This window comes from Argopecten irradians, chromosome 1 (genome assembly GCF_041381155.1).
Source record: "Argopecten irradians isolate NY chromosome 1, Ai_NY, whole genome shotgun sequence".
NCBI classification, from domain to species: Eukaryota; Metazoa; Mollusca; class Bivalvia; order Pectinida; family Pectinidae; genus Argopecten; species Argopecten irradians.
Genome location: NC_091134.1, coordinates 17,023,012 through 17,039,634, shown reverse-complemented (window position 1 = coordinate 17,039,634; position 16,623 = coordinate 17,023,012). Strand labels below are relative to the sequence as shown.

General features: G+C 35.4%; 2 protein-coding genes across 3 annotated transcripts in view; one reads left to right on the top strand and one right to left on the bottom strand.

Moving 5' to 3' along the window:
* The window catches only part of LOC138319164 (uncharacterized), a 169,700-nt gene that overhangs the window by 72,273 nt on the left and 80,804 nt on the right, over positions 1 to 16,623 (top strand). The window lies entirely within an intron of this gene.
* Positions 14,409 to 16,502, bottom strand: LOC138319192 (ubiA prenyltransferase domain-containing protein 1 homolog). Its single transcript, XM_069262170.1, has one exon. It carries the CDS (start codon positions 16,428 to 16,430, stop codon positions 15,459 to 15,461), a length of 972 nt encoding a protein of 323 aa, XP_069118271.1. The 5' UTR covers positions 16,431 to 16,502; the 3' UTR covers positions 14,409 to 15,458.

Genomic DNA, 16,623 nt, shown 5'->3' with positions numbered 1-16,623 from the left:
TTAAAGTTTTGTATATTATTCTTTTTCCAAGTTCATCTGAGACTATGATTTCTAAGAAATATGGAAAATTTGGGGGATCCATGATTTTGGACTTCTCCTTCAAACTTGGAAAAGATTCTAGTAATACCTTCTTTAATCCTTCAAATAAAGTGAAAGGTCAAGTTGAAAATGATATAATTGGCAAAAGTTTGGATAAGAAAAAATGTCTCCATTTTTGTCAATCATATCTTGAACTGTTATAATTCCTCTCTCATACCAGTCTTTCCAGTAAATTGGTTTTTTATTTTGTCGCCTGCAACGCAAGGGCGACACTTAGGTATCACTATGTCGGTGGCGTCGGCGTCCGGGAAACGGTTTCCGTGTGATAACTGAAGTATTTATTGTCCGATTTCAACCAAATTTGGTATATAGCTTTATATCAATGAGATCTCAGATGAGTTCGATAATGGTCAAAATCCGTCAATATTTGCAAGAGTTACGGGACTTTAAAATCGTCAAAACAGAAAAATCCATGGTTTCCGCTCGATAACTTAAATATTTATCGTCCAATTTCAACCAAATTTCATAAATTGTTTTATATCAATGAGATCTTGGATGAGTTCAATAATGGTCAAAATCCGTCAATATTTTCAAGAGTTACGGGACTTTAAAATCATCAAAACAGAAAAATCCATGGTTTCCGCTCGATAACTTAAATATTTTATTGTCCGATTTCAACCAAATTTGGTAAATTTGGTATGTTGCTTTATATTAATGAGATCTTAGATGGGTTCGATACTGGTCAAAATCTGCCAATATTTGCAAGAGTTACGGGACCTTAAAATAGTCGAAACATGGCTTCCGCTTGAAAACTTTAGTATTTATTGTCCGATTTCAACCAAATTTGGTATATTGCTTTTTATCAATGAGATCTTAGATGGGTTCGATACTTTTCAAAATCCATCAATATTTGCAAGAGATATGGAACTTGATTACTTCACCTAAATTATTAACAATATTTTCAACTGTAAATAACTATTTTTTGTGATGCTGTGCAGGCGACACATCCACTTCCGTGGAATTCTTGTTTTGTAAATAGATAGTTGATGACTAAAGGTTCTGCTAATATATACATGTCATCGGGAGGAAATACTTTTTTAACCTCTGAAAGCATCAAGAAAACCTCCTTCCAAAATAAATTATTTGTTCTTTTTGACATCAATTTATAGAATCCATCACCAGCATTAGAGAGATGAAGTTCAACTTCATGCTCATGGTCCCCTAACAGGACGAAATATTTATGTGGGAGCTTTGAGTAGTTTAAGGAAAGCTGAACACATTGGTGTCATTTGCATGGTCACAAATTTTAATGTCAGGGTTAAGATGAGTGGATATGCTGTTGCCATAAGTTAACTTAGTGGGTCATAGGGCCTTTCTAAAGGATGTCAGTGTTATCCTTTTGAAGATAAAACTATTTCAAAATTTTGACACCTTTAGTTAGACCTGACAATATCCTCCTCTTTAGCTTAGTATATTGCTTGTGAAACCCCACAAAAACAGCTATGAGACAATTAGATCATATATAGTGTTCATTATTTTCACCAATTGCAATTACACAATTACTAATATTCTTGTCTCATATTCTTGCCTCATTGTATTATTTAAATATCCTTCTTTTTATTTAATAATTATAGGTACAGTTGCAGATCATCCTGCCCCAATCAACAGCATCAGCAGATTGATTGCTAGGATTTGTTAAAGACTATGCAGAGAAAACTCCAACAAAGAAAACTTTCTATATCTGTAATGATGATGCTGCAGTCATACTTCATTTGAAGTGTATGTTTGAAAAGACCCTCAGCAAAAGAAATGAAACAAAAGATGACCGAAGAGGTCAGGAGGAAACACAGAGATGTCAAGACCAAGGTTCAAAGGTCACTGAGGGCTGTGATATCTGTATTGACACTATAACTTGTCATGTGGTCATGTATACTATAGAGAATGTATTGATCAGCAGTTTCAGTAAAGATAAGCATTGAACGTTTTTCAGTAGCACCCTTCATTGAATTTGTCTCTGTCCATTCGGCATTCATATTGGCCATGAATGCCTACTGAAAGACTTTCAATGCTTAAATGAACTTCATTTTTACCATATATATCACTTGAGACTTCGTCTCAGGTGACCTATTCTAATCGCCTTTTGTCTGTCGTCAGCGTTGTGCATCGTCCGTTGTCCGTCGTCCGTCGTATGTCCGTAAACAATTTACATTTTCGACTTCTTCTCCAAAACTGTTGATGCAATTTTGAAAATTTTGCACAAACCTTCTAAGCCATAAGGCCAATCAAAATTGTGAATTATATGGTCCCCACCCCCCACGTTTCCCCCTGGGGAGGGGGTCAAGTTTACTATAGTTTACATAGGAAACCATTTTTGAAGCAGTATTTAGTCATTTAATATGGAAATTTATCAATTGTAATCAAATTATCCCTGAAATGTGATGGCCATGGAATCCGTAATAACAAAATTTTCCATTGACATGATCCGCCAGGGCCTTAGGGTGGGGGCCAAAAGCGAGTCAAATAGGCTAGCAAAAACTTCAAACATTTTCTTCTTAAATACCTGGAAATGGTAGAACCAAATACTTATTCTTAGATGGACATGGTCTTAAGGTGTTTTATGAAATTGTGTAGAATTATATAGACCCTGGGGTCCTCGTTGTTTCAACCCTCCTGGGAGGCGGTCAAGTTTACTATAGTGTTATAAAGGGAAGAAAAACACTTTCATAGAAACATTTTTTGCTCTCAATTTTCATAGGCAAATGATAGTCAAACTTGTTGAGAATAATTAGCCTGAAGATAGCAACATTTATACATATTATATCTTATATGGTCCTAGGTCAAACCCCTCTGGGCCACAGGAGCGAGCCAAAAGGGAGCAATATGGTAAAACTTTAAGAATATTCTGTTCTTAAATAATGAAATGGCTAGACATCAAATTACTCGGTATAAAAAGGCAGGTCTTAGGGTGTTCTTATGAAAAATTTTGAATTATATTGGACCTTGAGTCTCTGGGTTTTCCCCCTGGGTAGGGCAGGTCAAGTTTACTGTAGATTATTAGGGGAAAAGCACATTTTTGGAGCAGTATTTGCCTCATTTATCCATATGATAAATCAGTCAACTCTGTATTTACGATACTATTATGCACTATGTCGTGACCATTTTATTTCATTACCAACTTGGTCCCATCGATGATCACCAAGGGCTTGAGGCGGCGGGGCTCACCAAAGAGCGTTCATAATGGTAAAACTTCAAAAATCTTCTTTTTGAATTCAACAGATGGTGGATAGAACCAGATACTTTCGATAGATGGAAGTGGTTCTTTAGGGCCCTTTACAAAAAATTTTGTGAATTTCAGGACCCTGGAAAGGGTCAGATTTTCCCCGGGGGGAGGGGGTCCAAGTTTACTATAGTATATATAAGGAAAAAAACACATTTAGGAACATTATTTGCTTAGTTTTCATCTAGGAAATTTAGTCAATCTGGGGTTAGAATTATTAGTCTGAGATAGGCATTTTAACATCATATCCATATTGGTCTGGACCGAACCCCCCAGGGGCCAGAGGGGTAGGCCCAAAAGGGTTGCAAAATGGATAACATTTCAAAATCTTTCTTCTGAAGTTCACAGATTTGATGGAACCAAAAATCATCGTCATAGATTAAAAAGTCAAATTTATAAAATCACTAACTGACTTCAAGGGCCTGATGGGCCAATACATAGTGTTTATATGCATGTCTTTGTTTCATTCTGTATCTGAACTCAGGTGACCATTCAGGCCCATGGGCCTCTTGTTGACAGATATTTCAATATGACATGCTGTGATTTTAAATAAAGATGTGGTTCATATACTTATCCCGAGTAAATATAAAATAACAATTAGTTTGAAGTGAATGATTGTCTTGAATGTTATTTCTATTTAAACTCATTCTTCATTTTAAATATGGGACAAGGGAGTTAGTTTTAGCTTGTTCATGGTTTAAGAAGTTTTCATACTTTTTTGCTCTTTTTGTCTTTTTAACCCACCATCTGATGATAGTGAGCTATTCAAATAACATTTTGTTTGTTGCTTGGCATCTGTCCGTTATTCATTCTTCAATTATTGTTACTGCTGTTTCTTAAATTTCATGCATTGCTTCCTTAAGACTATATTATAATAGCAAATTACCATTTAGAACGAATATATGTCCCCAGCCTACTATACCTTTCGGCCGGGTACAAATTGGTCCCTTTGTGTCGTAGTGGAGCACTGCCTCCGAAAATCACTCCAGCATACTTTTTAGGTGACCAAAGACAAAGTCTCAACCTGGGGTCTCAAGTTTCCCCTTGGGGAAGGGGTTAAGTTTACTATAGTTTATATAGGGAAAACACATTTTGAGCATTATTTGGTCATTTGTAATAGGAAATGAGTCAAATGTTGAAATGTTTTATGAAAATTGTGAATTATATGACCCTGGGGTCTCTAGTTTCCCCTTGGGGAAGGGGTTAAGTTTACTATAGTTTATATTGGGAAAACACATTTTTGAGCATTATTTGGTCATTTGTAATAGGAAATGAGTCAAATGTTGTCAGAATTATCAGTATGAGATGGCCATTTAATCCTATTATCAAATTTTCTATGACTGACCCCCAGGGGCCTTAGGGGCGGGGTCAAATAGGCTAAAAGTTCAAAAATATTCTTCTAAAATTCTGGAAATGGTAGAATCAAATACACTTAATAGATGAAAAGGTCTTAAAGTGTGTTTTATAAAAGTTGTAGATTATATGACCCCCAGGGGTCTCACGTTTCCCCTGGGAAGGGGGTCAAATTTACTTTAGTTTATGTAGGGAAAACACATTTATGAACTTTTTTGCTCAATTTTCATTGGAAACGAGTCAAACTTGGTAGGAATTATTAGCCTGAGATAGCATTTTAATATCATATCCATATTGGTCCTTGCCGACCCCCTGGAGGCAGAGGGGCCGGGCCAAAAAAGAATGAAATAGGCTAAAACTTAAAAAATCTTCTAAAATTCTGGAAATAGTAGAATCAAATTATTATAGATGGAAAGGTCTTAAGGTGTTTTATAAAAATTGTGAATTATATGACCTTGGGGTCTCACATTATCCCCTGGGGAGGGGTCAAGTTTACTTTAGTTTATATAGGAAAAACATATTTGTGAACATTATTTGCCCAATTTTCATAGGAAATTAGTCAAACTTGATTAGAATTATTAGCCTAAGATATAGCATTTTAACATCCATATCAGTCCTCGATGACCCCCTGGGGGACCAGCCCCCTGGGGGACCAGAGGGGCAGGACCAAACAGGGTCAAAATGATTAAGATTTCAAAAAATACTTCTAAGTTCACAGGTTTGATGGAAGCAAATACTCTTCATAGTCTAAAAAGTCAAATTTATAAATCACTGACTAACTTCAAGGCCCAGCATATAGTGTTTATATGTCTTTAATTTGTTTCATTATTTGTTTCATTATATATTCTAACTCAGGTGACCGTTAAGGCCCAATATTGGGCCTCTTGTCTATATTTTTTGTAGGTTTCCAATTATTTTATGCACATACATGCATTTACATATTATTTTTGTCCAAAACAAACATAACTACCATTCTTAATATCTACCGTACCGCTCACAAGACGTCAAATTCACAATTTGTGGACTTGTCGTATAAATTCCCTTCAGAAAGACCTTCATATGTATTATGTAAAAAAATAATGCCTCAATGAGAATTTGATATTTTATGTGGTTCAGTTTTATTGCCTAGTAGGTAAGCGATATCAAACAAGTACGATAAAATGCAAACAGACGTTTTATAATGGTTTGCATAATAATTACTTTGCTCCAGTTGCAGTAATAGGCACCAATTGTAGCTCTAAAGATGACACCATTTTTAGGTCATCTGACCCGAAGGGTCAGGATGCCTTTTTGTCATCATGCACCGTCTGTCGTCGTGCGCCGCACGCCGTCCATAAACTTTTCATTCAAAAGACAAAGGCCCAGGGTACTGATATCTGGCCTGTAGCATGCTGGGATGAAGGGCTTCCAAGTTTGTTCAAATAACTGACCTTGACCTTCATTCAAGGTCACATTGGTCAAATAGGTTAAAATCTTTTAAACAATTTCTTCTCAAGAACCAGAAGGTCCAGGGTACTGATATTGGGCCTGTACCATGCTGGGATGAAGGGCTACCAAGTTTGTTAAAATGAATGACCTTGACCTTCATTTAAGGTCACAGGAGTCAAATAGGCTAAAATCCTTTAAACAATTCTTCTCAAGAACCAGTAGGCCAAGGGTACTGATATTGGACCTGCACCATGCTGGGATGAAGTACTACCAAATTTGTTCAAATAAATGACCTTGACCTTCATTCAAGGTCACAGGGTGTCAAATAGACTTAACTCTTAAACAAACTTCTTCTCTAGAACAGAAAGGCCCAGGATACTCATATTGGGCCTGCAGCATGCTAAGATGAAGGGCTACTAAGTTTGTTTAAATGAAAATGACTTTGACCTTCAAGGTCACAGGGGTCAAATAGGCTAAAATCTTTTTACGACTCCTTCTCAAGTCTGAAAGCCACAGGATACTATATTGGGCATGTGACATGCTTGGATGGAAAGCTACCAAGTTTGTACAAATGAATACAGGGGTCAAATAGACTAAAATCTTGAAATAACTTTTTGTGAATAAGTAAGAAGCCTAACAGACCTGATATTGGGCCTTTGACATGCTAGGATAAAGGGCTGCCATATTTGCTTTTAAAAAAAATGACCTTGATCTTCATTCACATTGGTCAAATAGGCTAAAATCTTTAAACGACTATGTTGTATTAATTGTGCCAATAGTCAGGTGACCGTTAAGGCCCATGGGCCTCTTGTTTTTTTAAGTGTCTTTCACTCTAAAGTAATGGCCGGAACCGGAGTCTGAGGTCAGGACTATTCCGACTTTTAATTGTTTTTAGCTCACCTGGTCCAAAGGACCGAGGTGAGCTTATGGGATACTGCAGCGTCCGGCGTCCGGCGTCCGGCGTCTGTCGTCCGGCGTCCGGCGTCCGTCAACAATCGACTTCTTCTCCATAACCGCTGGTCGGATTTCAATAAAATTTGATCTGGTAGCATCCTTATGGGCTACTAACTGAAAATTGTACAAATGATGGGGGCTGACCCCCCCGGGGGCCTGAGGGGACGGGGCCTGAGGGGCGGGGCCAAAAGGGGTCAATTTGGCTATTTCCATGATAAACGACTTCTTCTCTGAAACCAAGCATGGGATAGCACCCATAATGCAATGGTAGCATCCCTCATAGGGTGGGGGATTCAAAATTGTACAAATGATGGGGCCTGACCCCCAGGGGGCCTGAGGGGCGGGGTCAAATGGGGTCTTAATTTGGCTTATTTCCATTTAAACGACTTCTTTCTCTGAAACTAAGCATGAGATAGCACTCATAATGCAATTGTAGTTCGTTATAGGGTGGGGATTCAAAATTGTACAAATGATGGGGCTGACTCCCGGGGGGGCTGAGGGGCGGGGTCAAAAGGGCTCAATTTGGCTTTTTCCATATAAACGACTTCTTCTCTGAAACCAAGCATGGGATAGCACCCATAATGCAATGATATCATCCTTATAGGGTGGGGATTCAAAATTGTACAAAATAATGGGGCTGACCCCCCGGGGGCCTGAGAGGTGGGGTCAAAAGGGGCCAATTTGGCTATTTCCATATAAACGACTTCTTCTCTGAAACTAAGTATGGTATAGCACCCATAAATGCAATGGTAGCATCCTTATAGGGTGGGGATTCAAAATTGTGCAAATGATAGGGCTGACCCCCCGGGGGCCTGAGGGGCGGGGTGTCAAAAGGGGTCAATTTGGCTATTTCCATATAAATGAATTCTTCTCTGCAACTAAGCATGGTATATGCACCCCATAATGCAATGGTAGCATCCTTGTAGGCTGGGGATTCCAAATTGAGCAAATGATAGGGCTGACCCCGGGGGCCTGAGGGGCGGGGTCAAAAATGGTCAATTTCCATATAAATGACTTTTTCTCTGCAACTTAACATGGGATTGCGCTCATAATGCAATGGTTACATCCTTAAAGGGTTTGGATTCAAAATTTTGCAAATGATGGGGCTGACCCCCCAGGAGCATGCCTGAAGGGTGGGGTCAAAAGGGGTCAATTTAGCTATTTCCATATAAACGACTTCTTCTCTGCAACTAAGAATGGAAGAGCACTTATAATGCAATGGTAGCATCCTTATAGGGTTGGGATTTGAAATTGTACAAATGATAGGGGCTGACCCCCGGGCCTTAAACGGCAATAGATGCGAGGTCAAAAAGGTCAATTAGGCTACTATTTTCATATAAATTACTTTGTCTCTGAACCTATGTATTGGATAGCATATTTGTATGGTATCAATAGCATCATTGTATGGTTGTGATTCAAAATTAAACTTTGGGAGTCAATTTTGCTTATTTTTCTAATTGTCAGATTCTTGTGATAATTACTAACAAAAAACCAGGTGAGCGATACAGGCCCTCTGGGCCTCTTGTTTGTTAGTCTTGGGTAAAAAATTTATTTTAATTGTTTTTTTGTATTCTGGGGTAAAAAGACAGACATATATTTTTTTGGCCTAATTACACCCTGCAGCCTTTAATATTACTGTATACTGGAAATAACAGTGTATTATAAAGTTAATATTTATCAATTTTAAATGGACCTTTGCGGAGGTCTTTATGGTGTGTTGTGCTGGCCGTCCTGGAAGAATTCAATAATAACCAATAGTGTAGCCCAAGATCATTTTTAGCTCACCTGGTCCGGGGTCAATTTGGCTATTACGATATAAACTACTTCTTCTCTAAAACTAAGCATGGGATAAACATCATAATGCAATGGTAGCATCCTTAAAGGGTGGGAATTCAAAATTGTACAAATAATGGGACTGACCCCCCGGGGCCAAAAGGGTCAATTAGGCTACTATTTTCATATAAATTACTTCCTCGTGGGGGTCAATTTTGCTATTTTTTCTAATTGTTAAAGTCTTTGTGATAATTACTAAAAAAAAAAAAAAAAAAAAAAAAACAGGGGAGGAGGTAAACTTTACTATATAGTTTATCATTTTCTTTAGTTGCTTGTTTATTATGAATATTATAAACTCAAATTGTATTCTAAAATTCCAGTTTGAAAATCATCACAGTATTGAAATTTGAATTGTAGATAATTTGAAATAGTATGCATTTCCAGTTAGGTTTGATCTCAATAATCAGAACAGCTAATATATTGATTGTATTCACAGCAATATTTAATAAATATATTCTGTATTCATTAGATTTCTTGTTTTTGTGTATGTATATGTACAAAATGCCACACTTATATATATTATAAGTCCCCATTATCCATCTTTCCGTCTGTCCAGATGTGATATGTTGGTTGCTAGAAGATAACTTGAAAACAAATTGATGGATTTTGTTGAAACTTTATGCAACTTGTATCTTATGCCTAACAAAGCATGTGATTGATTTTTGAGGTCAAGAGGTCGGCTAAAAAGGTCAGTTTCTAAAAATAGATTGGTTGCTAAAATGTTGGTTTCTCCGACGATAACATGAAAATGGACAGATGGATTTTGTTGAAACTTCATACCATTGTATCTTATGTGGAAATACAGCATGGAATGGATTAATATTTTGGGGTCAAAAGTCAACTAAAAGATGACTGTTACTAAAATAAGTTAAGGTCAATGTGATAACATGCAAGGACAGTCAGAGAACTTATATTGCTTCAACAATTATAACTCTCAGCAAAATTAAGATAAATCAGTATTCGTGTATTAGTGATGATTAGTGTTTAAAGAGATGACAAATATAAAATTCATGGTTCTATTTTCCAACAAATGTCCTGAAATGAGGGGTACAGTAGCAGGGTATTATAGCATTGTTACTAAATGTTTACTCAGAGATAAATCTCTGGTTTACTTTAGTAACTATTGATGTTCAATAATTAACATTCCATATAGCCAATTATTTCCCTGCGGTTCGCAATTTCATGGGACATTACTCAAATTGTGAAAATTCTATCCATGAAATATTAAGAAATCATTGAATAACACATACCCTTAAAGCTGATTGAGATGTACAAGGGAGAAGGTTATCCCAAAGCAGGATTTCAGTGTCTCTGTGAAGCAAAATGGCAGCTGCAAGATCATGCTGCATGTAGACTCATTAACTAAAATGACTGGTATCCTAACAGAGACTCCAGACACCAAGGGTATTCTTATAAACAAATGAACATCAGGTAAGTAAACCAGCTTTTGATATTTCAACCCTCAGAATCTATAATAAAAGTGTACACTTGTATATCTGATGAAAATAGACTTCTAGTATAGGTGTTATCTCAAGCTGGTTGTGAATAATGTAAATTATTCATGTTTGTTAGCAAATGTTTATTGGTCATAATCATGTTTATTCCCTAGACATATATCTCCAAAACCACAACGACCCACATTTTCTTGTAGGACTATAGTTGTTAACAGGACTTTAACACGATTACAATGTTATAAATTCACAAATGAACCACATGGTATCTGAAAACACCTTAAAATACAATATGTATGTACAGGTATGTTATTGTATAAGAGTCATTCTCAGAAAATTTCCAAATTGCTGTCTTCTCTACATATTGTCTTTTTAGAAATATTTTAACAGGGAAAGGTTATGTTTGAGCCTTAAAACTGACTATATGGAGCAAAGAAAGTAAATTTTAATGCACTTTGTTCTGAAAATGAGAATTACATATATATTTGTATGTTGATTTTTTTTCAATTCAAAATAGGTCAACCACAGGAAATAGGCTTGTCACAGGAGAAATGACCCAAATTCATACTTAAATAAAATGTCATCTAAGTGTGATAAAATGTTAAGTTAGTATTTTTTGTTTTTTGTAGGTAATCATCAAATATTTAAAAGTTTTGTAAAAAAAAAAAAAAAAAAAAAAAACTTTTTAATAATTTTTTTTAAAGATGCTCCACCGCCGACAGAGCATAAATGATATTCATCATTTGAACAATAATTGGTGTTTAATCGTGTAAATAATAGTCTAATTAACACAAAAAAAATAATATAAAAAAATTATTTTGCCTTTGGTGCATGCACATTCAGTACTTCATTCAATATAGGATATAGTGGTACAGAATTTTTTCGGGATGCAATTAATTGTTTTTTTTATATTTTTTACCTGAAGTAAAATTAAAAGCTCAAACTTTTCAATGGTGGTAATGGTGTAAAGTAAGTAACTTTAGTAACTGAAGAAAAATACTTAATCGTATGCTCCTGTTTTAAATAGTGAAAAATACCATTTGTCAGGGGTGGAGCATCTTTAACGAAAAGTTTGCCTGTCCTTTGAAGAAATGTCTGTGGTGTTACCATTTTGGTTCAAATGATGCATCACTAGGAAGGATAAGTAATATTTTCCATAATTGTATTAATTAAACATCTACTCCATACTTATTTGGCAAAATGAGGACTTATATCCAAGGGAGGGAAGTTTTTAAATCAAATCAAACAAATGATGAGTTTAGCTATCAATGAACATTTCAGTGTCCATGCAATGGTGTTACCAATTATTTTGAACCATGACATGTATTTTCAATAAAACTCTCTGTTGTAGTTTAAAAAAACTAATAGTTAGTTTCAAATTAAGATGTTGCAGTTTGTACTATGATGAAGAACAGAAATGAAAACCTTTAAAAAATGAAGAAAACGTCTGTGGTGTTACTGTCCTTGGTGTTACCAAATAGTGATAAAATAGTAACACCACTGACAATTTTTGGTAACACCCGACATAAAATAGTCATACAAGAAGAAATTTTAGACACCTTGTCATTTAATTGTTATAATATTTGATGTATACATCTCCATAGATAAAATAAATTTCAAAATAATGAATCACAAATATAATCGGCAACAGTACCACAACATTAAGTCTTGGTAACACAATGGACAAAACATGGTAACACCATAGACAAGGACAAAGAAATACTGCTTTTTTTACTCCTTTTGTAACACAAGATATATTTGAAACTCTTTGATATCATAGTATTATGTCTACCTAGTCCATTTTTAATCTCTAATGAATTTCATTGTGATGATCAAGAACTAAACTAAACATTTCAATCTGGTAACACCTGCATGGACAAATGTCTGTTGTGTTACCTTTGTCAGCAGGATTCAATAAATGTCAATTGTGTTACCGGGACTAAAATATTGCAAAATGACAAGTTTAAGATATATTATTTGTCAGGTGATTATGGAGTATTAAAGTAATATAATTTGATATGAACTATTACTTTGACATAGTATCAAATAAAATGAACAGTTGTTAATTACATAAATATATTTTAAAGTGATATTACAGTATTTCAGTATGGTAACACCATGGACATTTGACCTTGACATGTGATCTTTTGGTCATCACAGTAACTAATTGGGAGCTGATCAGGAATTACCAATATTATTTTTGATATCTACAATGATCATTCTTTAAGTTTCTGAACCAAAGTTATCTATTTACTGAGGTAATTTTTTCAGTTTTCTTTATGTTGGATTTGGAACATTTCTAAGAATGACTCATAATCTATAAAGGTACATTAACATCTCAACATATGGAAGTTTCTATTGTTTTTGTAAAACGTGGAATCAACTCCCAATAAATGATTCAACTCCATATAAATTCATGCATAATGCATTAACCTTTTATTTAAGACACAATATTAAACAGCTGTAACAGGACTTTGTTTACATTATAACTCTCTTTAGACATTTTCATTTACTGGTATATATGTATGTTTACTGCGGCCGATAAATGTACAATCAGTATAGAAAAAGCTTTTTTTAAAGGTTTATCGTCCACATCTTATATTTTGGTTCTCTAATAATAATAAGTATATTTCTTTGTTATAATTTTTAAGAGCCATGAGTGCTAATTACTGTGCTTAGTACATGTTTTATCAAAATGGTCAAGGTCTATTTTATTATAATACTACTAGACAATACCTTTGAAGATTCAGGACAACAAAATTTTTTCTTTTGTATTTTACAACCTGTATATGAAAACTTCATATATTCAATCTATATCTGGAGGGATTTGAATACTTGACTTGTGCCATGATGTTAATATATGAATTACTTGCAATAGGACAGTTTTTTCAGAGTTGTTTTTAAACTGTAAATGAAAATATAAGGCACAACAATTACATAATTACTAGCTGTCAGTAGACATATCCTAGTAAACCATCATGAAACTAGACTTTCAGTTTTCTGATTTATTTACTGGTGCATCATATAATAAAAAAAATAATAAGTTTATTCTTAAAATAAGTTTATAGATTAATCAGTAACTGTATCGTTAATATTTCTGTGGAATACATTATTTGATTACATTTATTTATTCAATATCCATCGAACAACAACCAGGTAAATACATCTTTTTTCGTATTTTGAAAACAAAAAAGAAATATGATTTGGTATCAATTGAAAATATGTTCTTTGAACCATTTGAAGATTAAAAATAAATACATTTTTTTTATATCAAACAGCTTTCAATGATCTGTAATTATTGAACACCATACATTCTATAAGGACTTAGTCAAGATTCATGATAACAGAATCAAAAACATTTTCAGTTTAACACATAATTGTAACATATTTGCAAAGACAATAGCAAAAAAAACCTTGTTAATTATGTTAATATAATAAGCTTTAAACATACGAGTTTACAAACATGTTGTGTAACTGATTGTCACAAAACTAAAACAAGAGACCCAAGAGGCCTTGACGGTCACCCGAGTGCTGCTACAGAAAGAGCATTGCAAAGTTGGTTCAAATCTGTAAAAAGTATTTACGAATCAGAATAAACTTTAAAATTGAACCTTCGTATTCGAATTTTTATTTTTTGTTTTTCATTTTGATAGTTAGTGTATTATGTTACCAAACCTTATGCTTAAAATTCCAATTTGCTTTGCCAACATTAAACAACAAATCCAAACTAGAAGTCAGTCAGTGTCAGTGATTTTATAAATTTCACTTTTTAATCTATGAAGATTATTTGGTTCCATCAAACCTGTGAATTCAAAAGTAGATTTTTGAAATTTTAGCCATTTTGACCCAATTTGGCCCCACCCCTCTGTTCCCTGGGGTCAGCCAGGATCAATATGAATATGGTGTTAAAATGCTATTTCAGGCTAATAATTCTACCCAGTTTGACTCATTTGCTATTAAAACTAAGCAAATAATGTTCATAAATGTGTTTTTCCAATATAAACTATAGCAAATTTGACCCCCTCCCCAGGGGATCATGAGATCCCAGAGCCATGAAATTCACAATTTGTGTAAAGGGCCTTATGACCTTCCAATCTATGAAGAGTATCTGGTCCAATCAAATCTGTGAATTCAGAAGAAGATTTTTGAAGTTTTAGCCTAATTGACCCCTTTTGGCCCTGCCCCTAACGCCCCTGGGGGTCGGCCAGGACCAATATGGATATGACGATAATATGCTATTTCAGGCTAAAAATTCTAACCAAGTTTGACTAATTTCCTATAAAAAAAAAAGCAAATTACATTCATAAATGTGTTTTTCCTATATAAACTATAGTAAACTTGACCCCCTCCCCAGGGGGAAACATGAAACCCCAGGGTCATATGATTCGCAATATTTGTAAAGGACCTTAAGACCTCTCCATCAATGAAGAGTATTTGATTCTACCAGTTCCAGAATTTCAGAAGGAGATTTTTCAAGTTTTAGCCTATTTGACCCCTTTTGGCCCCGCCCCTAAGGCCCCTGGGAGTCAGTCCTGCAAAATTTGTAATAACGGATGCAATTCTGACAACATTTAACTAATTTTTTATTATAAATGAACAAATAATGCTCCAAAATGTGTTTTCACTATATAAACTATAGTAAACTTGACCCCCTGCCCAGGGGAAAACCCAAGACCCCAGGGTCATATAATTCACAATTTTTGTAGAGGGCCTTGAGACCTTTCAATCAATGAAGAGTATTTGATTCTGCCATTTCTGGAATTTCAGAAGATTTTTGAAGTTTTAGCCTGTTTGACCCCTTTTGGCCCCACCCCTCAGGCCCCTGGGGGGGCTGGGACCATAATATTCACAATTTTGGTTGACCTTTGGCTATGGAAGGTTTCTGCAAAATTTCAACAAATTTGGTTCTGTAGTTTTGGAGAAGAAGTCGAAAAAGTAATTTGTTTATCACCATACGACGGACAACGTTCGATGATGGACAAAAGGCGATTAGAATAGGTCACTTGAGACTTCGTCTCAGGTGACCTAAAAAGGGTTTTAGGGCAATTTGTTCAACTCCCATTTTCAAAATTAAATGAAGCATTTTCAAGCAAACAGATCTTAATTTATTATCATAATTACTATTATAGCAATGTTCTAAATGCAAGCCTATCAGATAGTAGACACCCTAAGATATACAATAAGCCAAGGAATAAGTTCAGTTTGGCAGTGTTTTTGGGATTGTAGATCCCTTGACGAAACTTCCTGTCTTCACTGAAAGCCATAAATATAGTCAGCACTGGAAGAAACATCCACTTTGAACAATGAATTCCCATCAGACAAAATATTGTATAGGGTGCAAACACCAATACAACATATAAGAGATATGAGCCCGTCTTTCCTAGTAAAATGGCAAGTGTTACAATGCCAGCTTTTTTGTCCGATACCATGTCACGTGTATTATTACAGTGCAAGATGGCTTCTGTGTTCAATGCAAGTGGAAATGCATATAACATGGGAACTAGTGAAAGAGATCCTGTTTGTGACAAGTAGGAGAATATCACTGTCAGTGGTCCAAATGTCAACATGATCAAGATGTCACCAAGGGCTATATATTTAAGACCTAGTCCTCCTGTATAAAGGAAACTGCTTGACAGACCTCCGAAGTATATCAGTGCTAAGTGCTCCATTCTTGCAGGGGAGATCAGTGTCAATATAAAGAACCCCACACATCCAAATATATAGAACACACCACCTAACCTTGCTACATCATCTGGAGTCAGGATCATATCAACCAGAGTTCTATCATCACTATTGACTTTTTTGTCAATCCCTCTGACAAAATCGAAATAAGTGTTAACAAGGTTCCCTGCAGCATGAACTGACAACGCTGTCAAACATGTGACTATAAACACCGACAAACTAAACTCGGCTGATGTTTTGTAAGCCAGTGTACTGCCAAGTGCCACTGGTGTGAATGAAGCCGTGAAAGACCAGGGCCTCAATGCGACCACATATTGCTGAAATTGTCTCCATATGGCGTCTTTGCTGAGGAAATGGGGTTCTTTTTTATTCCGTGGTGGCGGTTTATCGACGCCGTTCGGCACAGACGCCATTGTAGACAGTCTAAACCACTGAAGATATTACACCGGTGGAAAACTGGGCATCCTACATGCTCCAAACCGGAAGTTATTTACGTTACAAAATCACGCGAAAGTAGTCACGTGTCTGTAAAGATGAAGATTTTTTTAAGGGATATTTTTCAGGATAAATTAATGTTTTTTATCAACGTTGACGTTATAATTTGAA